The sequence below is a fragment of the Oncorhynchus mykiss genome, chromosome 25 (assembly GCF_013265735.2).
Source record: "Oncorhynchus mykiss isolate Arlee chromosome 25, USDA_OmykA_1.1, whole genome shotgun sequence".
Taxonomy (NCBI): domain Eukaryota; kingdom Metazoa; phylum Chordata; class Actinopteri; order Salmoniformes; family Salmonidae; genus Oncorhynchus; species Oncorhynchus mykiss.
The window spans coordinates 7874475-7901865 of record NC_048589.1 but is presented as its reverse complement, the minus strand read 5'-3'; the positions used below and the strand labels follow the sequence as shown (position 1 = coordinate 7901865).

General features: G+C 41.2%; 2 protein-coding genes across 2 annotated transcripts; both read left to right on the top strand.

Moving 5' to 3' along the window:
* The first annotated feature begins 6914 nt into the window (after positions 1-6914).
* LOC110505291 (CAAX prenyl protease 1 homolog) lies at positions 6915-22039 on the top strand. Its single transcript, XM_021584435.2, has 10 exons — positions 6915-7278; positions 9922-10068; positions 10204-10290; positions 10389-10505; positions 10647-10799; positions 15231-15372; positions 15889-16064; positions 16412-16516; positions 17175-17318; positions 20766-22039. The coding sequence occupies exons 1-10, from the start codon at positions 7174-7176 to the stop codon at positions 20988-20990; spliced, it is 1401 nt and encodes a 466-aa protein (XP_021440110.2). The 5' UTR covers positions 6915-7173; the 3' UTR covers positions 20991-22039.
* Positions 22040-23778: 1739 nt separating this feature from the next.
* LOC110505290 (ATPase inhibitor B, mitochondrial) lies at positions 23779-26846 on the top strand. The gene is made up of 3 exons (XM_036962393.1): positions 23779-24168; positions 25029-25141; positions 26556-26846. The coding sequence occupies exons 1-3, from the start codon at positions 24100-24102 to the stop codon at positions 26695-26697; spliced, it is 324 nt and encodes a 107-aa protein (XP_036818288.1). The 5' UTR covers positions 23779-24099; the 3' UTR covers positions 26698-26846.
* The last annotated feature ends 545 nt before the right edge of the window (positions 26847-27391 follow it).

Here is a 27391-nt window from a genome sequence, read left to right as displayed (position 1 = left end):
CAGCAGAAGAGGTAGACGGAGCGGCCTCATGGTCCGGCTTTGAAGGTGTGCACACCTCCCACCGCTTCCGAGTATACTTCTCCAGTTTCTAGACAACAAGGTGGACGAAATTAGGGCAAGAGAGAGACATCAGAGATTGTAACATTCTCTGTTTCATGGAAACATGGCTCTCTTGGGATAGGTTGTTGGTACAGCCACCGGGTTTCTTCATGCGTCGTGCCAACAGAACAAACAATTCCTTACAATCAAATACCGACCATATTACCTCCCAAGAGAATTCTCGTCAGTTATTGTCACAGCTGTGTATATACCCCCTCTATGTAAACTGGAAACCATATATCCTGAGGCTGCATTTATTGTAGCTGGGGATTTTAACAAAGCAAATTTGAGAACAAGGGTACCTAAATTCTATCAGCATATTGATTGCAGCACTCGCCCGGGCAATACACTTGACCACTGCTACTTTAACTTCCGCGATGCATACAATGCCCTCCCTCGCCCTCCTTTCGGCAAATCCAACCATGACTCCATCTTGCTCCTACCGTCCTTTAGGCAGAAACTCAAACAGGATTTACCCGTGACTAGAATCATTCAACGCTGGTCTGACCAATCGGAATCCACGCTTCAAGATTATTTTGATCTGTACCCAAGAAGGCAAAGGTAACTGAACTAAATGACTATAGCCCCGTAGCACTCACTTCTGTCATCATGAAGTGCTTTGAGAGACTAGTCAAGGATTATATCACCTCCACCTTACCTGCCACCCTAGACCCACTTCAGTTTGCATACCACCCCAAAAGATCCACAGACGATGCAATCGCCATCACACTGCACACTGCCCTATCCCATCTGGAAAAGCGGAATACCTATGTAAGAATGCTGTTCATTGACTACAGCTCAGCATTCAATACCATAGTACCATCCAAGCTCATCATTAAGCTGGAGGCTCTGGGTCTCAACCCCACCCTGTGAAATTGGGTCCTGGACTTTCTGACGGGCCGACCCCAGGTGGTGAAGGTAGGAAACAACATCTCCATTTCACTGACCCTCAACACTGGGGCTCCACAAGGGTGCATACTCAGCGCCCTCCTGTATTCCCTGTTCACCCATGACTGTGTGGCCATGCACGCCTCCAACTCAGTCATCAAGTTTGTAGACGACACAACAGTAGTGGGCTTGATTACCATCAATGACAAGACAGCCTACAGGGAGTAGGCGAGGGCACTCGGACTGTGGTGTCAGTAAAACAACCTTTCACTCAACGTCAACAAAACAAAGGAGATGATCTTGGACTTCAGGAAACAGCAGAGGGAGCACCCCCCTATCCACATTGAAGGGACAGTAGTGGAGAAGATGGAAAGCTTCAAGTTCCTCGGCGTACACATCACAGACAAACTGAAATGGTACAAGAAGAAGTATACCTCAGGAGGCTGAAGAAATTTGGCTTGTCACCTAAAACGGTGACAAACTTTTACAGATGCACAATTGAAAGCATCCTGTCGGGCTGTATCACCGCCTGGTACGACAACTGCACTGCCCTCGACCGGAAGGCTCTCCAGAGGGGTGGGGCTCTCCAGAGGGTGGGGACATCAACAGCACCCGATGTCAAAGGAGGGCCAAATCATCAAGGACAACAACCACCCGAGCCACTGCCTGTTCACCCCGCTACCATCCAGAAGGCGAGGTCAGTACAGGTGTATCAAAGCTGGGAACGAGAGACTGAAAAACAGCTTCTATCTCAAGGCCATCAGACTGCTAAACAGCAATCACTAACTCAGAGTGGCTGCTGCCTACATAGAGACTCACTAGTCACTTTAAACAATGCCACTTTAATAATGTTTACATATCTTACATTACTCATCTCATCTGTATATACTGTATCTTATACCATCTATTGCATCTTGCCTACTCCGCTCGGCCATCGCAACACTCGCATTAACAATCTGCTAACCATGTGTATGTGACCAATAAAATTTGATTTGATTTGCTATAACTACCGGTACATTGGATAGTACATGGAAAAAGCTATCATTACAGTGCGACCCACTGTTTACACTAATCTGGTGATGCAGTTTCTCTAGATAGTAAGTGACCTTGAAATAGGCAAAAGCAGACAAAGGACATATTAGCAACAAAACAACACAGCATGTCAGCAGCAAGTATGGGTAGCTGCAGCCTAATATGGTGACCAGAGTATGGGCGAGTGCTTGTGTCGAAAGGAGTGGGCGAATGGAAAGAGAATCACCTAATTGGGGATATTTGTTGCCCCTCAAGACCGTTTTGCGTGGCTGATTGGGCTGCATGACGAGACGATAAAAGCCAATTTATGCTTGATCCGAAAATGTGATTGGAGGCTTCTTATGGAGGGTGTGACGCAATTACGGAGCCCCCAGAGGCATGCAGAGGCCAAATCATTCTCCATACTGCAGTGTGCTTCTCAAATTTTGTAACAATGCGGATGGCTATGTATAGCTCTGAAGTGACATGATTGGTTGACAGTAGGTGGGGGTGGGAGGTCCAGTATAAACACAAACTTACTTCCAGCCATTGGAAGATGGAGCCGGAGGGTAGGGCTGCCGTCTTATCGGCTCTTAACCAAACATGCTATTTTGTTTGTTTTTTCGCGTTGTTCATAACTTGTTTTGTACATAATGTTGCTGCTACCGTCTCTTATGACCGAAAACTGTGATTATTCACCTCAAATTGGATGAGGAGTTCTTCTTCAATGAGTCGAATGAGGAATATACTACGGACACCCGACCAGGCCCAGATCCCCGTGATTGGAAAAGGAAACGTAGGTTTCGCAAAAAGTGAGGCTCAGGCGATGAGTGGCTAATCTGCCCTTGCCTTCCATTTTGCTAACTAACATTCAATCACTGGAAAAAAATGGGACGAACTGAAAGCACGTATATCCTAGCAACGGGACATTAAAAACGGCAATATCTTATGTTTCACCGAGTTGTGGCTGAACGACGACATTAAGAACATACAGATGGCGGGTTAAACACCCCATCGGCAGGACAGAACAGTAGCCCCTGGTAAGACACGGGCGGGGGCCTATGCATATTTGTAAACAATAGCTGGTGCACGAGATCTAAGGAAGTCTCAGAGTTTTGCTCGCCTGAGGTAGAGTATCTCATGATATGCTGTAGACCGCACTATCTACCTAGAGAGTTTTCATCTGTATTTGTCGTAGCTGTCTACATACCACCACAGACCGAGGCTGGCACTAAAACCGCACTCAATGAGCTGTACTCCACCATAAGCAAACAGAAAACTCTCATCCAGAGGCGGTGCTCCTAGTGGCCGGCAACTTTAATGCAGGGAAACTTAAATCACCTTTACCTCATTTCTATCAGCATGTTAAATGTGCAACCAGAGGAAAAATTCTAGACCATCTTTACTCCAAACACAGAGACCTGTACAAAGCTCACCCTCACCCTCCATTTGGCAAATTTGACCATAACTCTATCCTCCTGATTCCTGCACACAAGCAAAAATTAAAGTTGGAAGCACCAGTGACTCGGTCTATAAAAAAGTGGTCAGATGAAGTAGATGCTAAACTATAGGACTGTTTTGCTAGCACAGACTGGAATATGTTCCGGGACTCCGGGACTTGTGATGGCATTGAGGAGTACACCACATCAGTCACTGGCTTTATCAATAAGTGCATCGGGGACGTTGTCCCCACAGTGACTGTGCTTACATACCCCAACCAGAAGCCATGGATTACAAGCAACATTCACACTGAGCTAAAGGGTAGACCAGCCATATCAAGGAGCAAGACTCTAACCCAGAAGCTTATAAGAAATCCCTCTATGCCCTCCAACGAACCATCAAACAGGCAAAGCGTCAATACAGGACTAAGATCGAATAGTACTACACCGGTACCGACACTCGTCGGATGTGGCAGGGCTTGCAAACTATTACAGACTACAAAGGGAAGCCAGCCGAGAGCTGCCCAGTGACACGAACCTATCAGACAAGCTATGCTCGCCTCAAGGCAAGTAACACTGAAACATGCATGAGAGCATCAGCTGTTCCGGACGACTGTGTGATCACGCTCTACGCAGCCGATGTGAGTAAGACCTTTAAACAGGTCAACATTCACAAGGCCGCTGGGCCAGATGGATTACCAGGACGTGTACTCCGAGCTATGTGAGAATGCCATTCATTGACTACAGCTCAGCGTTCAACACCATAGAGCCCTAAAAGCTCATCACTAAGCTAAGGACCCTGGGACTAAACACCTCCCTCTGCAACTGGATCCTGGACTTCCTGACGGGCCGCCCCGTCACCACTTCCTGGTTGGATTTTTTCTCAGGTTTTTACCTGCCATATGAGTTCTGTTATATTCACAGACATCATTCAAACAGTTTTAGAAACTTCAGAGTGTTTTCTATCCAAATATACTAATAATATGCGTATCTTAGCTTCTGGGACTGAGTAGCAGGCAGTTTACTCTGGGCACCTCTGGGCACCTTATTCATCCAAGCTACTCAATAATGCCCCCAGCCATAAGAAGTTATTAATGGCTTGGAAGTAAGCATTTCACTGTAAGGTCTACACCTGTTCTATTTGGTGCATGTGACAAATATAATTTGATTTGATTTGAAACTGTTTACTCAACGGATATGGTGTGAATGCAAACAAGACCCGGACAGAGTGCCCTTCGCTCCCACTTGACAAGTACTAATGTCCAGAAACAGCATGGGAAGTAGCTACCTGGTGTCAGGGTGACAATCACAATAAGGACACGGAGCAACACCCACCCTTCATGATTACTTTTTAGTCGAAAAATAAACAATTGTCAGTTTTATAACTGAAAATGTACAATTATTTAAGTAAAACTAACAATGAAATATGACTCAGGCTAATCCTGTCTTGAGAACAGAAATCCTAACGCTTGCGGTAGGGTAGTGGCGTGCTAAGAAACAGAAGGAAAAACAGCTCAATCAAAACAACCTAACCTATAGCAGAGTGCTTTCGACACACCCACTCCTTTCCACACGCCCATTCCTTTCCTTTCGACACACCTACTCACCCATATACTGCACTCTAGCAGCCATATTGAGCTGCAACTACCCTTCTTGTCAGATGTCTCTGCAATGTAAGGTAGAGAACGGTCAGGAATTGACAAATGGGAACCCTTTTAATTGCATAGCCAAACATTGTTCAATCAAGAGCGTCTAACCTATAGCAGAGTACTTTTGACACACCCACTCCTTTCGACACACCCACTACTCCAAGACATACTTGGTCCGGTACACATCTATCTATACTTGTAGCACAGATAGAACAATGTGCCAGATATTTCATGTATATAGGTGTGAAGCATCCGTTTAGCTATTCCACTCACTACCAAATATGACGATGAGAGGAAGCCCAGTGTTCGACAGGGGGATGAGGTGGAGCAAGATGGATTTTGGCCAATGATATGCAAATGTTCTCATCAATGAAATTTGATCTCAGTACAGTTTTCCGTTCCCAAAACTAGAATGAGTGGAACAGAGTGGACGAAGTTTTGTAGATTTTACACTTTGCCAAAGTTTTTAAAAAATAGTGTTGTTTAGAAGGAGTGCAAGGCCGAATTTAGTTATTGCACACGCGCACTTTACAGAGTAAGCTTTCCCTAATGGAAATTTGCTAAAATATTCTAGAACAAGCCAATAGGATCTGCTAGCTTGTGCTTGACTTTGCCTACTATGACTAATTTTAATTTTTAAATGTTTTATTTAGCCTTTATTTAATCATTTGAGAACAAGTTCTCATTTACAACTGCGACCTGGCCAAATAAAGCAAAGCAGTTCGACACATACAACAACACAGAGTTACACATGGAATAAACAAACATACAGTCAATAACACAATAGAAAAAAATCTATATACAGTGTGTGCAAATGAGATAAGATTAGGGAGGTAAGGCAATAAATAGGCCGTAGTGGCGAAGTAAATACAATTTAGCAATTAAACACTTGAGTGATAGATGTGCAGAAGATGAATGTGCAAGTTGAGATACTGGGGTGCAAAGGAGCAAAAAATAAAAAATAACAATATGGGGATGAGGTAGTTGGATGGTCTATTTACAGATGGGTTATGTACATGTGCAATGATCTGTGAGCTGCTCTGACAGGTGATGCTGATGAGGAAGATATGAGTCTCCAGCTTCAGTGATTTTTGCCATTCGTTCCAGTCATTGGCAGCAGAGAACTGGAAGGAAAGGCGGCCAAATAGAAATTGGCTTTGGGGGTGACCAGTGAAATATACCTGCTGGAATGCGTGCTGTGGGTGGGTGTTGCAATGGTGAGCAGTGAGCAGAGATTTGTTCCGATTTGAAACGGCAGGCTATGGTCAATCTTGGGTTAGTTAAACAAGTGTATCCTTGCAGTGCCTGCAAAATGACGCTTTTACCACAGATAGAAAAATGAAACAGATATTTCACCGGATGTATAAATGTGAAGCTTGCGCTTGGCGTTTCCACTCACTACAAAATATGGTAGCCCAGTGGCCGCGGTGGGAGAAGGTGGAACGAGATGGATTTGGGCCGACATTCTGCTCATTGATGAAACATTTGATATCAATACAGTTTTCTATTCCCAAAACTAAAATCTGTTACGATCAGAGTGGACTACGTTTTGTAGACTTTGCCATTTGTCAAAGTTTTAAAAACGTGCGTTATTTAGAAGGAGCGCATAGGCGAATTGGATTACTACACATGCGAACTTCAGAGAGTAGGCAATGAACGCTAGAACGCGCCAATAGGATCTCGCTAGCTCTGCCCAACTCCTTGCTTTTTCTGCCCACTGTGACTAATTTATTCCCATTTGAAACGATGGGCTGTGGTCTATCTTGGTTTAGTTATATAAATCTTTGCTATACCTTTTGCTCACCACAAGCATGGAACTAGTTAGTGCAACCATTTGTTTTACGGGGAGCAAAATGAACTGCTGCACCATACCGTTGCATGAATTCATGGAAATTGGAAGCGAATGAGCTAGCCATCATTTTGAGTGGTTTGGTGAATGCTAGTCAATTTAAACTGCGTATATTAACATAAGTTACTAAGTTATTTAAATAAAACTATTATCTTCTGAATAAAGACCGGAAGGTGTGTGAACGACGGGCGGCAGTCCAACTAGCTACCTTGGTAACTTCAAATAGGCCAGAAAAAAGATGGAATCGATACTTGACCTACCAATCGAAAATAAGATATTTTATGCTGTTCTGGTGTTCTCGTGGACGGTTTATCTATGGGAGGCCTACCTTGCGTACAGACAGGTAATTGTTTACTTTGTTTCGTAACTGTCTCTGTCAATACCGCACCAGGCCCCGGCTGCTGCCCCATTCATAGACGTAACTACTCTAGCGCCAATTGACAATAGAACCTTCTGACCGGTGATGTTTGTTAATAACCTCTACGGGATCGGCTAACGGCTAATGTGATTAGCAAGAGAGTTTAAGTAACAACATTTTTTCCCAGGACCTAGACATATCTCATATGGGCAGAAATATTGCATTCTTGTTAATCTAATTGCACTGTCCAATTTACAGTAGCTATTACAGTGAAATAATACCATGCTATTGTTTTAGGAGAGTGCACAATTATGAATGTAAATGTATTAATAAGCCAATTAGGCATATTTGGGCAGTCTTGATACAACATTTTGAACATATATGCAATGGTTCATTGGATCAGTCTAAAACTGCACGTGCACTGCTGCCATCTAGTGGCCAAAATCTAAATTGCGCTTGGGCTGGAATAATACATTATGGCCTTTCTCTTGCAGTTCAAAGATGATGGTTAAAAAAACAACGTTTTTTTACGTCGGGTTATCTTTTACCTGATCTAATGTGTTATATTCTCCATTCATTTCACATTTCCACAAATTTCAAAGTATTTCCTTTCAAATGGTATCAAGAATATGCATATCCTTGCTTCAGGTCCTGAGCTACAGGCAGTTAGATTTTAGGTGAAAATTAGCTTGCGGTACTTTTTTTGGAAACATAAGGAATGTCTTTCATATCAGCCATAAATGCTTAATAAAAAACAAAATGTACATTAGTAGCTACACTTTGCGCTGTGTTCCCACAGCGCCATGTCTCCATGTTACAGCACTTGTTTATGGAAGACAAAGGCCGCCACCAGTGCTAATTAGCTATCTAGCATGCTCTGAACATCTGTGTGAAAGATAACTGGGGAGGAAGTGTAGTTTGTCAGCTGGAGGCACAAAGTGTATGGATCTGTGCAAAACTACTACAGTAAGCATATTTTTTTATTTGAAAGATTATTTCTCACAGACATGAAAGATAAGGGGCATTTCAGCATATGTTCAAAAGTGATTGTCGTTTACAAGGAGCCAAATGTGGGCGAATGTAATGGCTGAAGGGATTTCGAGAGGTAGATAGCAGCATGCTGACTCAGTTTCATTTATATTGTTTCAATAACCATGTTTCAGTCCAGTTTTTATACAAGTAAAGTCATACCGTATTTAAAAAATTATTGCGCCAGCTGTGCTGGAAAGGGGAAGTTTCTGTGCTATTTTTCAATTGCTGTCAGATCATTTGTTTGTTCGACATGGTGGGATCTTTTTGTGTCAGTAAAATGTATTATGTAAGAAATGGAGGTGGAAACGCCTTTATGCGAAAACGTTGATATAATTACCAACGTATCGAAATAATGCGATGATATGGTGTGTGTGGTCCTCCCACTATGACTCAGAGAAACCATGGAGTTTATTAGGATACAAATGAAATAAGTTATGATCAACTTCACAGGGTGATGAAATTGCACAGTGATCTTGGTGCTCTTTTCTAAAAAATATCTAGGGTCTTATTTTAGTGACATGATGATCAATACTTGACTTCTGATTGACAAATACAAATATTCTCAATTCAAGGCTATCCATAATAATCTCATCATGTAGACTAGACTACCCGCACTGTATCTGCAAGCTGTTGGCTAGAGTCCATGTGCCAAGACCAAAGTAGGCACATTTTCTATTTAAACGCAGGTTTTGTGACAACTATTGGTAGAGTTGAAAATGCAATGGAAACACATTGAACATAAGATTTTTATTTGGTACATGAAAAGGTAAGCGAAAAAATAAATTTTCTGTGCATTACGTCATAACGCAGTGATTTTTATCCACGACAAGTCTGTTTGGACTTCCCACTGGTGGGAAAATGCGCATATTTTATTGGTGTGTTTTTTTGAATATTTGCATGAATCTGTCACCAATTGAATGGTGTTTGCCAGTCTCTCAATATTTTTCCAAGAACAACGCTGCCTTCAGGATTTCCTAAAATCAGTGTTATACCAATTGTTGATATACAGTCTGAAACAAAGCACCACAAAAAACATGGAACATTTCCTTACAAGCCAGAATGATGAATACAATTACATTTTAATTTAGCTACTCTACTGGTTGTCTGTGCAGTTGGTCCTTCGGCTGGTTGAAACTTGAGACAAAATATCCACAGGAAAGTATTATTTTGTCAACTTTTTAGACCGCCAGTACTGCCAAATACCTGTCACCGGTTACATGCGCAAAACCATGTAGCTAAATGCATGCAAGACGTTGGTTAGTTTGCTTGCATGTACTTACTTCTGTCTTGTGCCTTTAGTCGATGAGCAAATAAATCGGGATAGCAGAACAGAAACCTGCGTTTCGATAATACTTTCCTGTGGATATTTTGTCAAATTTAGACCAGCTGAAGGACCAACCCAATAGACAATTGGCCGAGTCAGTTCAAATTAAGTTTAGTCAACGTTCTGACTTGTAAAGGACTGTTTGGAATTGTTTTATCTAAAAGTTAACTTTATTCTGTAACATGGAGATTGCCTTTAGGATTAGCTATATGAATGGAAAAATAATATGAATAACTTGTCTAACCACATAGCATAACCTTCTAACCACATAGCGGAGGATATACAGGTCGACCATGCACGTGCCACAAGAGTTGGGGAAGATCATGGACACGGATACCTTTGAGAAGTCACGTCTTTATCAACTGGACAAGAGCAACTTCAGTTTTTGGTCTGGACTATATTCAGAAACTGAGGGGACGGTAGGTCCAACTACAAGATCCATTGGTTTGTTAGGACCTACTTTGTTATATTAGAACGTAGTTGCCTATATCTGCTTACAGAGCATATCACCAAACAGGGAATTTTGTGTTTTTAACACTGTTGTTGTCTCATAGCTGATCCTGCTCCTTGGTGGAATCCCTTTCCTTTGGAAAGTTGCTGGGACTGTGACTGCTCGTTTTGGATTGGGTCCCGACTATGAAGTGTGTGAATGCTCCACGGTTAAAATGATCAGTCCAGTATTACGAAGGTTTATTTTCTTGAATCATTACATATATTTCAATGGTTCTTTTTCTTTCAGATCTTCCAGTCTCTTTCGTTTCTGATGCTTGCGACTCTGTTCAGTGCCTTCACTGGTCTTCCCTGGAGTATCTACAACACCTTTGTCATTGAGGAGAAGCATGGCTTCAACCAGCAGGTACCATGTCCAAACTCTCTGGGGACATCCTTATTATACAGGCAAACGTTTCGTAGTTTGAATCAATTACACTTTTTCCCTGGCATGGTTTTAAACATACAGTCTGTGTTTTTTTGCTGTCGTCTACGGTTCCTCTTTCAGACGCTGGGGTTCTTCCTGAAGGATGCTGGGAAGAAGTTTATTGTGACCCAGTGTATCTTGTTGCCAGTGACCTCACTGCTCCTCTACATCATCAAGATTGGTGGAGACTTCTTCTTTATCTACGCCTGGCTCTTCACACTGGGGGTCTCTCTGGTTAGTCCTTTCACCTAGGGTTGTGGCGGTCATTACATTTTTGTCAGCCGGTGATTGTCAAGTAAATAACTGCCGGTCTCATGTTAATGGACCGTGAATTAATGTAAACACGTTTAGCATCTCCTGGCTTCCACGCGTAGCCTACAAGCTACTGATGCAGACCTTGGGAACATCTATATTTTTAAAAAGTATAATAAATCCATTTAATATAGCCTACACCATCACAATAAATCCATGATTTATTTTAGACCAGTCTAAAGAAGCATGATCTGAAGAAAATGTAGTCTATTTCAAAAGAACAGAATAGCATACTCTGAGTTGTCCTTATGTTAGGCCCTGATATGGCTATGCCATATGGCTGTGGGCTACACTAGTTCATTTAGTCGACAAGATTTGCTTAGAATTCCGTGGCATTCTTTTTTTATTATTTTATAGTATGAAGAATACAATTGACTGTAGCAACATAGAAAGGATATTTTCTAAGGAAGTGCGCACATACGGCTATTCTATGTTGAGCGGTTAACAAAGAAACAGGTTCTCCTACGTCCTTAACTTATTTACTTTGCAACTTTAGTTGTGATACAAAACGTTGGGCTATATGTTTAAAAACATTTTTTTTTAATACATTCTAGGGCTACATGATGCAAACCTAATGATGATTTGAAAAAAGTTGCATGAAAGGCATGAGCTCTGATTTTGTTTCTTGTGCAGACTGAACACTTCATCAGTCTCTCATTCACAATTTGACAAGCACTTGATAATATTTTCACCAGGCCTTGAATTTCCTGGCGGCATCCCCCTTGTGTGACCATAATGCCCCCTAAAAAAATCCATGCCTTTTGCAGCCACTTGTTGTGCACTTGGGCTGAATATAATAATTATAATGTCCTTCTCCCGGCTGCCATGCTCCTAAGCACCTCTCACATGGCTCTCCCAGATATCTAAATTCTTATTAGCCAATGCCCGTGATGTGATCGGGTCCTTCTCACTGGCATCTCAGCTCCAACAGAGAGATGTGATTGTGTACAAATGTAAGCAAGGTTTGAAATGATTGTTTTAGTCAAATATTATATATGTTTGGTCTTCTTTTGGTCAATTTGCAGACTACAAATGATTTGTAATTCTGTTTTGGCCCCCCGACCATCCACTCAAGAAAAAAAATCGGCCCGCGCCTGAATCTAGTTGATGAGCCCTGCACTAGCCTATGTTATGCTGTGCTACTATCCCCAATAGTACAGAAGTTGACCTATTCTATTGGCAGAGTTGCAAAGAGAAATCCATATCAGACTGGCCAACAGAAATAAAAGATTAATATGGGAAAAAAGAACAGACACTGGACAGAGGAACTCTGCCTAGAAGGCCAGCATCCCGGAGTCGCCTCTTCACTGTTGACATTGAGACTGGTGTTTTGCAGGTACTATTTAATGAATCTGCCAGTTGAGGAAGTGTGAGACGTCTGTTTCTCAAACAAGACACTAATGTACTTGTCCTCTTGCTCAGTTGTGCACCAGGGCCTCCCACTCCTTTCTATTCTGTTTGGAGCCAGTTTGCGCTGTTCTGTGAAGGGAGTAGTACACAGCGTTGTACGAGATCTTCAGTTTCTTGCCAATTTCTCGCATGGAATAGCCTTCATTTCTCAGAACAAGAATAGACTGACAAATTTCAGAAGAAAGTACTTTGTTTCTGGCCATTTTGAACCTGTAATCGAACCCACAAATGCTGATGCCCCAGATACTAAACTAGTCTAAAGAAGGCCAGTTGTATTGCTTCTTTAATCAGGACAACAGTTTTTAGCTGTGCTAACAAGGGGTTTCTAATGATCAATTAGCCTTTTAAGATGATAAACTTGGATTAGCTAACACAACGTGCCATTGGAACACAGGAGTGATGGTTGCTGATAATGTCCCTCTGTAGATTTCCATAAAAAATCAGCCATTTCTAGCTACAATATTAATTTACAACATTAAATGTCTACACTGTATTTCTGATCAATTTAATGTTATTTTAATGGACAATGTGCTTTTCTTTCAAAAACAAGGACATTTCTAAGTGACCACAAACTTTTGAACGGTAATGTATTTCTAAACACCAATGCGCAGCAATGCACACATGGCAGTAGGCTATAAGTGCGACCGTTCCAAAATGCAATTACGTAGCAGGAAAAAAAACATTCTCAAAAGTGCCCGCAAATGTAATTATGCATGTGATGCTTTATTATAAAGGTGCATTTTTATGGTGAAAATGATCTTCCCCAAACTTGAAACTCATGCACTGTCTATGTATGCCAGTTAGGCTCTACATCAGTTGTAAAGTGGATTAATGTGCTTACCTTCTTTAAATTATTTGGCCACTTTAGTTGTGATACATATAGGCCTATGGCCTAGGCTATATGATGTGTGCAACTATGATTTGAAAAGGTCACAAAAGGCATGCACTGTTTCTTGCCTTACTGCACACGCTGGGCATCATTCACAAGTGATAATACATATTTCACAAGTGAATGGCTAATATTGTCACCCATCAGACTATTCTTAATTTAATGTTGTCTTTACATATACTAAATAATATACAGTACCAGTCAAAGGTTTGGTCACACCTACTCATTCCAGGGTTTTTCTTTATTTTTACTCTTTTCTACATTGTACGGTAATAGTGAAGACATCAACACTATGAAAAAACACATGGAATTATGCAGTAACCAAAAAAGTGTTAAATCAAAATATATTTGAGTTTCTTCAAAGTAGCCACCCTTTGCCTTGATGGGACATTGTCCTGTTGAAAAACAACTGATAGTCCCACTAAGTCAAAAACCAGATGGGATGGCGTATCACTGAATAATTCTGTTGTAGCCATGCTGGTTAAGTGTGCCTTGAATTCTAAATAAATTAGTGTCACCAGCAAAGCACCATCACACCTCCTCCTCCATGCTTCATGATGTGAACCACACATACGGAGATAATCCGTTCACCTACTCTGCGTCTCACAAAGACACGGCGGTTGGAACCAAAAATCGCACATTTGGACTCATCGGACCAAAGGACAGATCGGTCTAATGTCTATTGCTCATGTTTCTTGGGCCAAGCAAGTCTCTTCTTCTTCTTGGTGTTCTTTAGTAGTGGTTTCTTTGCAGCAACTTGACCATGAAGGCCTGATTCACGCAGTCTCCTCTAAGGGCTTTATAAATACATTTGATTGAACAGTTGATGTTGAGATGTGTCTGTTACTTGAACTGAAGCATTTGTTTGGGCTGCAATCTGAGATGCAGTTAACTCTAATGAACTTATCCTCTGCAGCCGAGGTGATGGTTTTTGATGGTTTTTGCGACTGCACTTGAAGAAAAAGTTCTTCAAATTTTCCGGATTGACTGACCTTCATTTCTTAAAGTATTGATGGACTGTCATTTCTCTTTGCTTATTTGAGCTGTTCTTGCCATAATATGGACTTGGTCTTTTACCAAATAGGGCTGACTTCAGTATACCACCCCTACCTTGTCACATCACAACTGATTGGCTCAAACACATTAAGAAGGAATTAAATTCCACAAATTAACTTTTAGGAAGGCACACCTGGTAATTGAAATGTATTCAAGGCAAAGGGTGGCTATTTTGAAGAATGTCAAATATAAAATATATTTTGATTTGTTTAACACTATTTTGGTTACTACAAGATTCCATATGTATTTTTTTCGTAGTTTTGATGTCTTTACTATTCTACTGAAGATCTACCCTGGAATGATTAGGTGTGTCCAAACTTTTGACTGGTACTGTATGTGTGAAATTAGTTTTGATTTAGAATGGACCATTATCATGCACCTGTCCCGGAACAAAAATACATGTAGTCTATGCACTTAAATAGTGAATGGAGGACGCTTTTCCCGTAGTTCATTTTCATGGCAGCCAGGTAGGCTATACTCCTGTTGTAAATATAAGCAATGTGCTTAATATTAGGAAAGTTGAGAATATAAAATATAGCAGGCCTAGCCTATAGAAAGTTAATGGGATCCACCTCTTTTTAATAGAGGCCATCAACTATGTTTTTGCATGCAATTGCAGAGCCTATAGAAATGTTGAGCTCATGGGCTCTCATGAAGTGTTTGATTTTCAAAAACATTTGCATTGATGTCAGTTATTAGAGGGAAAATAGAATGCTGAGTACCAGTCAGTTGGCAAGTTTGGTAGACAACTAATGGCCATCAGCAGCTTCAGAGTTTGGGGAAACCTAGTTACCGTGACTGAACGGTCAAGTGGAATTTGACTGCTGGCATGACTCGTGTGGTGGTAATACGGTCACCGTAACAGCCCTACTTTCACCTCTTAGCTACCTTGAAACAGCAGTTTTATAGGCTCAAGCAATTCAATTATGCTAAATGAGTTAAGCTATAGTCAAATTAGTCTAAACTATTTCATTCTGATCATTCTTCCTCGCTCTTAGGTGCTGGTGACCATCTATGCTGATTACATTGCTCCCCTATTTGACAAGTTTACTCCTTTGCCAGAGGGAGAGCTGAAGGAAGAGATTGAGAGCATGTCTAAGTCTATCAATTTCCCCCTCACTAAGGTCTATGTAGTAGAAGGTAAGGCACAATACATTAACTCAACAACTAGTTTTGTCCAAAAGATGGGACTGCTTCCACTGTATCTATAATTGTTTATCATCAGAGGAGTGGGCGCTGAGGAGACCAAGGCATAAGTGGGAGGTGGTCACATTTTTGTTGTAACATATGGACAGTAAAGTTGTATTGTAATTAGGGCTGTCAAGCGCTAAAAACATTTAATCGAATTTGCTCAAATTAAGCTGTAATTTACGATTTTTCATACAAAAAACATTACAAGAATATTGACGTCTTGATTTTTGTCTTAAGGTAACGGTTAGGTAAATTGAGGAACCACACTTTCTTTAACCTCAATATCAACTTGTTTTTAGCTTTATAGATTATGTATTTGGGATGTTTTCAGTGTATTTTGAATGTTTCGGATAATGCACTTAAATCACGATTCAAAAAAATGAACTGCACTAAAATTGCAAAAAATTAACTGATTTAACTCTGAGAGCCCTAGTTGAAATGATCTGTTTTGACCTACTCTTCCAGGTTCCAAGCGCTCCTCCCACAGTAACGCTTACTTCTATGGGTTCTTCAAGAACAAGCGCATAGTGTTGTTCGACACCCTGATGGAGGACTACTCTCCCCTCAACAAGGACGGAGAGCCAGAGAATGGGCCTGCAGAGGAGACTGACACACCAACTGAGGCCAAAGCCAAGCCCAAGGTCAGACATACTCCTTTACACAGAGAACTGTGTCTCAACATGTTATTAATCTAAAATACTGAAGGAAGGTTCAGGACTGCAACTTGATTTCCTTCAATTATATTTATTGCTGAAACAAGCTTCTTCTTCAAAGCACTCCATTATTACTGAGCACGGCTTCAGCAATACAGAACATTTTTGTAATCTTGGTTGGAGCTTTGCAAGCACACTACAATTTTCATGTTATGAATCTAATTTGTTGAGGGGTCCTATCATAGAAACCAATAAGTTGGTATACTAGTATTTGTAGTCAGTGTTTCATACATACTTCATTAAAATCAAGCTATTTATGTTCTAACTCTTTTCAGAACAAGAAGCAAGGCTGCAACAACCCAGAGGTCTTGGCTGTATTGGGCCACGAGCTTGGCCACTGGAAGTTGGGCCACACTGTGAAAAACATTGTCATCAGTCAGGTTTGTTTGGAAATTCCCTTGATATGCTTTTGCATGTCAGATCTATACCAATATTCCATTCTTGCAGATCCTGGAAATTCACATGTTGATGTAGAAATGTCAATAAGCATGTTACCATCCACAGGTTTTATGCGAGTAAAGTCATAGTGTAAAAAACATATAATAATCACGACAGCTGTGATGGAAACAGAGTTTTGGTACAATTTTATAAATGCAGACAGATCATTTGTTCATTTGATATGGTGTGATATTGTGTCGGTCAAATGATCAAATTACTTAGACTAGTCTACCCGCATTGTATCTGCGAGCTGTTGGCTAGTGCGCAGCTGCCAAGACCCAGAGTAAGCACATTTGCTAATTAACAAGAACAGTTTTTGTGACAAAACTATCGGTAGAGTTGAAAATGCGATGGAAACGCATTGAACATAAAAATGTTTAGGTGCATAACATAAGCTAAAAGTATATTTTGTGTGCATATGTCATCACGCACTGATTTTTATCCACAACAAGTCCGTTTGGTGGAAACACCACTGGTGAGTGAATTATTTTTCGGCTATTTTTAAAAATGTGTATATATTTGCATTAAAATCTGTCGCCAATTGAATGGAAACCTTGGTAATGGTAACATTTTTCTCCCCCCCTGCCCCTGTCCTTGCAGATGAACTCCTTCCTGTGCTTTTTCCTCTTTGCTGTGTTGATTGGACGAAAGGAGCTATTCATAGCCTTTGGTTTCTATGACAGCCAGCCCACGTTGATTGGTTTGATGATCATATTCCAGTTCATCTTCTCCCCATATAATGAGGTGAGTGACTCCCATCTCTTAAACAATGCATTTATATCTAACGTCTTAATACACTTCAGTGGAGGCCTTAGATGTTAGCGCTGCAAGTGCTGTGCAGTGTTTGTTTTGCGAAAATACCTTGGGCATAGTAGCAAATATTATCCAATGAAATATACATCTAAACCTACAATATAGAGTATCTATTAAAGGATATAAAATGTGTAAGCAAATCTCTATTTTTGATGGAAATGGCATGTTATACTTTCTCATCCTCATTTTATTTGTTATTTTACCAGGTAAGTTGACTGAGAACACGTTCTCATTTACAGCAACGACCTGGAGAATAGTTACAGGGGAGAGGGGGATGAATGAGCCAACTGGGGATTATTTGGTGACCGTGATGTTTTGATTGGGAATTTAGCCAGGACACCGGGGTTAATACCCCTACTCTTACGATAAGTGCCAGGGGATCTTTAATGACCTCAGAGAGTCAGGACACCCGTTTAAACTCCCATCCGAAAGACTGCACCCTACACAGGGCAGTGTCCCCCAATCACTGCCCTGGGGCATTGGGATATTTTTTATTTATTTTTTAAACCAGAGGAAAGAGTGCCTCCTACTGGCCCTCCAACACCTCATTGTGCAGTAACGCTCAGAATGTTGAATTTTTTTACATTCTCCAAATACGTCCTTTTAGTAGTGCTGAGTCCTTTTTGAGTTTGGTTCGATTATTTTTTTAAAATCTTGTAAACATTAAATGCATTATGTGGGTTTAATGATATAACAATACAGACTAAAACAATTAATAAAAGTCCCATGATGGTAGTGAGTGCCCATTACTGCTTATCACTTATTAGCCATAATTTATTCATATTACTTTACTTTAATAAAATATGTGTTGTGTATATATATATTTTTTATGTCTTTATTATTTCATTCTTAGTCATCTTATCTATAAAGAGTGGGCTGCTTTCTATGAAGAAATACTAAAATTGTGGTTTTGTCAGACAGCAAAGTAAATAAGACATACTTTTGACTGCTGATTACCAACTATCAATCACTTAGATCATGTCCTTTCAGGTAGAGACCTCACAAACCAACTGCTCTCTATCCCTCGCATATCTCAAATTCTCGTAGCAGGCGTACGTAGCAGGCGTAAAAGGAACAGACTGGACAAGTAGGTGCACAATGGATTATGGTCATTGTAGTTAATTACCACATTTTCTGCGCTACACTATCGATTATTGGTCTGTTGGAAACTACAACACCCTACTACATTGCACAATTCGGGAATTCAAATAACTGAAGCATTGAAAATAACAAATTTCAGTTAATCGCTCAGCACTATCTTTTAGAAATGGAAATCTCTCAGTATAGTGATGCAGGTCTTTAGATGTTGTACACATGAAATTTGTAATTCCAAACTTTATCCGCACCGTTATATTCCATTTTGTTGCTACATGAGTAATACCTCTCCATCCATTCTAGAAGCAGGCTGTACAGAGAATGGAACAGCTGGATAGGGGAAACAGCTGGTATCGCACAAAATGAAGTATTACGTTACCGGTAAAGTTTGCAATGACAATTCCATATGTACAACATCTAAAGACCTGATTCACTGTACTGAGAGCCTTTCAGATTTATAAAGGACATATTTGGATGTTTTTGGAGCAGTTTTTTCCTGAGTCTCCGTACTGCACAATGAGGACGTGAACCGCTGGTTGGGGTAAGTTTATAAAAAACATGACATTTACATAAAGAAATTGAGATCTGGTTGTAAAAAAAGCTAAGTTGAAGTTGTTTTATTAGTCGTACTGTATGTACGGGATACGCATGGTATACATCGTCCAACAAAATGCTTACTTCCTGGTTCCTTCTCGACAATGCAACAATAATAAAAAAGTAAAAAATAGAATACGAACATGAATTAAATGGCAGTAGAATAGAATAAATGTTTGAGTATAAGTAAACTTAGCAAAAAAAGAATCCTCTCACTGTCAACTGCGCTTATTTTCAGCAAACTTAACGTGTAAATATTTGTGTGAACATAACAAGATTCAACAACTGAGACATAAACTGAACAAGTTCCACATACATGTGACTAACAGAAATGGAATAATGTGTCCCTGAACAAAGGGGGGTCAAAATCAAAAGTAGCAGTCGGTATTGGGTGTGGCCACCAGGTGCATTAAGTACTGCAGTGTATCTCCTCTTCATGTACTGCACCAGATTTGCCAGTTCTTGCTGTGAGATGTTACCCCACTCTTCCACCAAGGCACCTGCAAATTCCCGGGCATTTCTGGGGGGAATGGCCCTCACCCTCCAATCCAAAAGGTCCCAGATGTGCTCAATGGGATTGAGATCCGGGCTCTTCGCTGGCCACGGCAAAACACTGACATTCCTGTCTTGCAGGAAATCATGCACAGAATGAGCAGTATGGCTGGTGGCATTGTCATGCTGGAGGGTCATATCAGGATGAGCCTGCAGGAAGGGTATCACATGAGGGAGGAGGATGTCTTCCCTGTAACGCACAGCGTTGAGATTGCCTGCAATGAAAACAAGCTCAGTCCGATGATGCTGTGACACACTGCCCCAGACCATGACGGACCCTCCACCTCATCGATCCCGTTCCAGAGTACAGGCCTCGGTGTAATGTTCATTCCCTCGACGATAAACGCGAATCTGACCATCACCCCTGGTGAGACAACCACGGCAGTGAAGAGCACTTTTTGCCAGTCCTGTCTGGTCCAGCGACAGTGGGTTTGTGCCCATAGGCGACGTTGTTGCCGGTGAGGACCTGCCTTACAACAGGCCTACAAGCCCTCAGTCCAGCCTATTGCGTATAGTCTGAGCACTGATGAGGGATTGTGTGTTCCTAGTGTTATAACCTTGCAGCATACCTAAGGCACGTTCACACAGATGAGCAGGGACACTGGGCATCTTTATTTTGGTGTTTTTCTGAGTCAGTAGAAAGGCATTTTTAGTGTTCTAAGTTTTCATAACTGTGACCTTAATTGCCTACCGTCTGTAAACTGTTAGTGTCTTAACATCCGTTCTACAGGTACATGTTCATTAATTGTTTATGGTTCATTGAACAAGCATGGGAAACAGTGTTTAAACCCTTTACAGTGAAGATTTGTGAAGTTATTTGGATTTTTACTAAATATCTTTGAAAGACAGGGTCCTGAAAAGGGGCCGTTTCTTTTTTTGCTGAGTTTATAATACAGGAAGGCACAATTTATAGTACAATTTTACATCTGTTTTGGGGAAGGAGTGTATAAATTGAGCAGTATTATAAGAATCTGGTAGCAGCAGTACTGATGTGTGAGGAGAATCAGAGCAGGTGGTCTCCTTTAAGTCAGCTTTAAACAGAAAATGTTGTTAAAATGGAGATGAGGATGGGATGCTAAGAGTACCTCTGATACTTCACTGAGGAAAACTGAAATGGTTTCCTATTCCTACCTCCAGGTCCTGTCCTTCTGTCTGACGGTCTTGAGCCGCAGGTTTGAGTTCCAGGCAGATGCCTTTGCGCGGGGCATGGGCCGAGCCTCAGAGCTCTACTCTGCCCTCATCAAGCTCAACAAAGACAACCTGGGCTTCCCTGTGGCCGACTGGCTCTTCTCCATGTGGCACTACTCCCACCCTCCCCTCCTGGAGCGCCTACGGGCCCTGGGAGGCACCAAGCAGGACTGACGGGCCCTGAAGGGAGAGCCACGTCTGCTGCCTCTCCCCAAGGGCCTCCGCAAGCCACTTCTGGCCCTCTGATGTCCTCCCCATCTCTTTTGCTGTTGCCCTGTTTTTGTTATCCTTTATCCTCACCAGTAGGTTCCTTTTTTCAATTTCGAACTTGCACAATACCAAAATGTTTTGATGAGACGACGAAGATATCTCATCTATGCTTATTCTAGGCAAACATGAAGATACAGATGTCATAAACACAAAACCATTGTGGGCATAAATAATTGCCTTAATGTTATTTTAAGCACTTGCCACTAGTACAGGTCACATTTATCAAGGATTGCTCATTATATTTCAGCAAGGTTTTTATTTCTTACTCAGTTTTATTTACTTCCCGAAGAATTTGTCATTCCAAATGTTTTCTCATTAAACCTCAAATTGTATTGTAACGGTCCCGGTCCAATCCATTTTTAGAGGGGTTTGAAAAAGAAACTGCTCCCAGAATTATCAAGTGTCAATAGGATGTATTGCTTGTACAAAGAATGGGCCATCAATTAATTAATAGTATAAACTGCTGCCTAGGCTGGTCGACTGGCTCAATCTACAACTGTTATATATAGTTTGAGTGCCTGTGACTTCCCAGGGATCTGTGACTTGTGATAGTTTTTAAGTAAAGCTTTGGCCAGTGACAACATAGGAATTCACTCTTTAGGTTACATTTCTTCGCATTTGTTTTTGACACGATTTCATTTTTTTTATGCACTTGTTTGTTAACAATGGTCTGACCATACTGTACTTGTAAATAATTGATTAGCGATTAGCTTTGCAAAAAGAGAAAAAAGTGTATGTAAACTTTTGGCCTATTTGAATGTGGTTTGGAATCTTCTGTTAATGTTTTATTGTTTAGTTCTCTACTTCTGGTGCCTATGTGCGAGGTTTGATCGACAAAGGCTGGGGGACTGGGGTGGCTATAAGTCACATCACAAAACTCAAGTGTTTGGTTTGATATAGGACACAGTACTTTTCTTGCAGTATTGTGAATAAAGTCCCTCACAGCAGCTGTCCTATTTGTCTCACCTTTGCTCTGGTAATGGTAGTGAGTCATGCACTTTGGATTTGAGGGCAGCTTCATCCATATCAGGTGAACCGTTTTAGAAATTACAGAAGTATTGGGACCAATTCACTTGTATAAAAGTAGTAAAAAGTTATTTGATCCCATATTCATAGCACACAATGACTACATCAAGCTTGTGACTGGATGCCTTTGCTGTTTCAGATTATTTTGTGCCCAATAGACATTAATGGTAAATAATGTATTCTGTCATTGTGGAGTCACTTTTATTTTTATTGTACCTACATGCTAGGCAGTGTCAAGCAATTTTCTGGGGCCTTTCGCAAAGACTCCAGCCACCCGAGATAGGGACTGTTCTCCATACTCTCATCTGGCAGGCGACACTGGTGCATCAAGGCTTAGCAAATAGACTTCTAAACAGCTTCTATCCCCTGACCATAAGACTTATGGCTAACAGCTACTGCTCTCCCTTTCCTACACACTATCCACACAGACTCGAGGCCCCATCCATAGGTCTCTAACCACACAGACACAACCTACGTTGTTGCTAAAATGATTATTGATTACTCCATTAAACTGCTGTCCATTGATTGTCATTACCATTAGTATCTATTTATCCACTATTACTCCTGTTTACAAGAATACACAGTGTACAAAGCATTAAGAACACCTGCTCTTTCCATGACAGGTTGACCAGGTGAATCCAGGAGAAAGCTATGATCCCGTATGGATGTCACTTGTTAAATCCACTTCAATCAGTGTAGATGAAGGGGAGGAAACGGGTTAAAGAAAGATTTTTATGCTTTTAGACATTTGAGACATGGATTGTTTGTGTGCCATTCAGAGGGTGAATGGGCAAGACACAAACTAAGTGGTAGTAGGTAGGTGCCAGGCGCACCAGTTTATGTAAAGAACTGGAACACTGCTGGGTTTTTCATGCTCAACAGTTTCCCGTGTTTATCAAGAATGGTCCATCACCCAAAGGACATCCAGCCAACTTGACACAACTGTGGGAAGCATCCCTGTGGAGCGCTTTCGACACCTTGTAGATTCCATGCCCTGCCAAATTGAGGCTGTAAGTATTTATATAGTCCTGCTACCAATCACTTTTCAGCCCTGTTTACATGTACATTCTACTACCAGTCACTTAAAAAATATATAAACCTACCTCAATCATTTCAGTATTTCTTCACCACAGGAGGTTGGTGGCACCTTAAATGGGGAGGACGGGCTTGTGGTAATGACTAGAACGGAGTCAGTGGAATGTTATCAAATATGTTTTCAATGTATTTAAATGCCATTCGATTTGCTCTGATCCAACCATTATTATGAGCCGTCCTCCCCTCAGTAGCCTCCACTGCCCTGCACATTAAATAAGGTACTGTCACTGACCTGTATATACGTCCGTTCTAGTGTTAACTCACATTGTAGTTGTTGTGTGTTCATTTTAATTACATTTGTTATTCTATTTTCTATTATTATCACTGCATTGTTGGGAAAGAGCTCCTAAGGTAAGAATTTCCCTGTACTGTTTTAGACCTGTTGTATCCTGTGCAACAACTTGGACATTTCAAAATACAAAATCTTATTGTAAATGTCAAGTAGTTGTGTAGGTCTACTGTGTATTTGACAACATGCATATATGGCAAACAAATCTATAATTTAGCAGAAGTGCTCACAGGCTGGAGTAGACCAATGCAATAAACAAATGGCAACGCCACTACGTAGTGCGCAGCGCATGCACATCAAACTGTGGGTATCACGCTGTCCGCTATATGAGGCCGTACCATTACAAATAGGGGTGGACATATTTCCAAGTGACATTTTGATTGTTTAAGACTGATAGCCATTTATTAAAATGTGTTTAATGAAAAAAATCCACACCTTTTTACGGATGGTACTATTGAGCTGGATCTAACTGATCCTTAATCGAAAAATAATAAAGACTCAGCTCATCCGTTTCCACACCCATTTTAGACAATGGTGAGGACCTGTTTGGTTTATTTTGGTAGACAAGGGCAAATGGTCAAATGATAGTTGTTTTGGTGCGAAATGGCAAGGTTTTTGAGACCCGACGTTAGGAGTCTACTCACCACACAGCTAAGGATGACATCTAACCAGGTAAAAACGCATGACATATGATAAGACCACGTTTTGCTTTTCGCTGCTAATACAGTCTAAAGTTCAAGTGAAACAAGTGGTATTCAATTGTCAGGTGATTTGACTATGGCCTTCGACAATTTTTTTTTGTTATTTTTGTTACCTACTCAGTCAGTCGGTTACTGTTTCACAGATATTTGGAACTTTCATCTAGATTCTGGTGCAACATTGTAGCAAACGACTGTACTGACAGCATTCTATGAAGCGAAATAGTTTTGTAAGCAGTTCAATGTGTCCAGTTAGTTGAAAGCCAAGTATAACAAATAAAAATATACACCTCCGGTCTGATGACTTCATGGCATTTGGTTGAATTCGCCCATCCTATGAATCGTTATTGAAACAAGTCTCTGGTGCTGTCAGCTTTTGCTGATGGTCAGAGGTATTTTTTAAATTAAGGCATTGTTGACGTTCTCTTGTCAACTCCGTACAATAGGTATTTTAAGTGAACATTTAAAGGAAGGCGTTTTACATTGGGGCATGAAAATCAATGTGTGAGGCCATATGGCCTAACATTTTGCAATGTATTGACATATTATATTAGTGTTCCACATGCAAAAAGATTCCCATTTCAATCTTTGCTTTAGCTAATTCAGCTGCATGTCACATGACACCAATTAGTACTAACAACCATTTACTTTCATACAGCATATGCTGATAACAGCCTTTACCATTGTACAACGAAAGCTTTATGCAATTTGAAGGTCATTTTTTTCGGTAATAACATTTGTGAATTACACAACACACCAATGTCATACATGTTCCTTAGTAGGAGTAACTTGTTGTTATGTTTACTTATTCATTTATCTTTCCTCATGTACCAGCTGGGTGAGTTGGGCAAAGGTGCAGGGAAAGGAGGGGGTGGCGGAGGATCTGTCAGAGAGGCAGGAGGAGCCCTTGGAAAGAAACAGGCCGCAGAGGAGGAAATGTACTTCAGGTGAGTTGGGGCTTATACAGTACATTGACAAAAGTATGTGGACACCTGCTTGTCGAACATCTCATGCCAAAATCATGGGCATTAGTATGGAGTTGGTCCCCCCCCCCCCCCCCCCCCCCCCCCCTTTGCTGCTATAACAACCTCCACTCTTCTGGGAAGGCTTTCCACTAGATCAGGGCTGCCCAACCGTCTTTCTGGAGATCTACAGTCCTGTGAATTTTCAGTCCAACTCTAATTTACTACTAATTAGCTGCACAACAAGACCTTAACTAGCTGAATCAGATATGCTAAATTAGGGTTGGATTGAAAACCTATAGGACAGTATATCTCCAGTTCAGCAGCCCTGCACTAGATGTTGGAACATTGCTGCGGGGACTTGCTTCCATTCAGCCACGAGCATTAGTGAGGTTGGACCATTGGGCCTGGCGCAGTTGGCGTTCCAATTCATCCCAAATGTGTTTGAAGGGATTGAGGTGAGGGCTCTGTGCAGGCCAGTCAAGTTCTTCCACACCGATCTCGTCAAACCATTTCTCTATTGATCTCGCTTTGTGCACAGGGGCATTGTCATGCTGAAACAGGAAAGGGCCTTCCCCAAACTGTTGCCACAAAGTTGGAAGCACAGAATCGTCTGTCATTGTATGCTGTAGCATAAACATTTCCCTTCACTTGAACTAAGGGGTCTACCCCGAACCATGAAAAACAGCCCCAGACCATTATTCCTTCTCCGCCATACTTTACATTTGGCACTATGCAATTGGGCATGTAGCGTTCTTCTGGCATCCGCCAAACCCAGATTTGCCAGTCGAAGTGCCAGATGGTGAAGTGTTATTCATCACTCCAGCCGACTCTTGGCATTGCACCTGGTGATCTTAGGCTTGTGCGGCCCCTCGGCCAAGGAAACCCATTTCATTAAGCTCCTGACAAACAGTTCTTGTGCAAACGTTGCTTCCGGAGGCAGTTTGGAAATCGGTCGTGAGTGTTGCAACCGAGGACAGGTTGATTTTTACATGCTCGCCAGTCCCGTTTGAGCTTGTGGCCTACCACTTCATGGCTCAGTTGTTACTCCTAGACATTTCCACTTCACAATAACAGCACTTACAGTTGACTAAGGCAGCTCTAAAGGCAGAAATTTGACAAACTGACTTGTTGGAAAGGTGGCAACCTATGACGGTGCCACGTCTAGGCCATTCTACTGCCAATGTTTGTCTATGGAGATTGCATGGCTGTGCACTCAATGTTGTACACCTGTCAGCAACAGGTGTGGCTGAAATATCTGAATCCACTCATTTGAAAGGGTGTCCACATGCTTTTGTGTTTATAGAGGTTTTGTGGCAGTCTCCCGACCTATAGAGGCTTTGTGGAAGTCTGTCTCATGTCATCACTGTATCTCATGCTTTCCTATCTCTGAATCCAGACGTAAAGAGCAGGAACAGTTGGCTGCACTGAAGCAGCACCACCAAGAGGAGATTGATCACCACAAGAAGGAGATTTCGAGGCTGCAGAGCGAGATTGACCGTCACAAGGGGAAAATTAGGAAGCTGAATCATGATGATTGAGACTCACTCTATTTGAATGAAGCCCAGGGATTCTTTATTGCCAACCCCTAGACATCGCTTGCATTGCCTCTCTGGGCCAGCTCTGTGTATGTGTGATTAATTGTTCTGTATATGCTCAAGGTTATTAAAACAATTATTTGAAATGGTTAGTGCTTTCAGTTATTGTTAATGCTAAGATGATGATTTGAGATGCCACATTACAGAAGGATGATGGCAGTCCGTGGCGCTGGCAGAGGCGTCATGCCCATAGGGGGCAACGGGGTCCTGTTTTGACATTTACCGATGTTAAATTAATTACTAAACATAATTTTTAAGCCCACATTTTATAATACTTATAAGCGGCATACTGACTGGACCATGCAAAGAGTACGCAATATTTATTTTTATTTGAACATTTTAAGGATGAAATCTCTTGATGCACAATCTCATTTTCAGGAGTGTCGCGGGAAAAAAACTATAGTTAGTAACAAGAATAATATAGAAGCTACTGTCTAAACATTAATAAACTACTGCTACTACTACAAATAAAACTTAAGTACCTATAATATATTCATACTGTGCCTTTGGAAAGTATTCAGACCCATTTGAATTATTCCACATTTTATGTTACAGCCTTATTCTAAAACTGATTTTAAAATATCCTCAGCAATAACATTTTAAAATGTATTAAAAGTCAAAAACAGACTATTTACAT

Bases quoted from the DNA above. Each gene is read 5' to 3' on its own strand.
- LOC110505291 (XM_021584435.2), top strand. From the start codon at position 7,174: ATGGAATCGATACTTGACCTACCAATCGAAAATAAGATATTTTATGCT. The intron at 7,279-9,921 runs GTAATTGTTTAC...CTAACCACATAG, and splicing joins CCTACCTTGCGTACAGACAG to CGGAGGATATACAGGTCGAC. The intron at 17,319-20,765 runs GTGAGTGACTCC...TCCTACCTCCAG, and splicing joins TCTTCTCCCCATATAATGAG to GTCCTGTCCTTCTGTCTGAC.
- LOC110505290 (XM_036962393.1), top strand. From the start codon at position 24,100: ATGGCAAGGTTTTTGAGACCCGACGTTAGGAGTCTACTCACCACACAG. The intron at 24,169-25,028 runs GTAAAAACGCAT...CTCATGTACCAG, and splicing joins TAAGGATGACATCTAACCAG to CTGGGTGAGTTGGGCAAAGG. The intron at 25,142-26,555 runs GTGAGTTGGGGC...CTCTGAATCCAG, and splicing joins GAGGAGGAAATGTACTTCAG to ACGTAAAGAGCAGGAACAGT.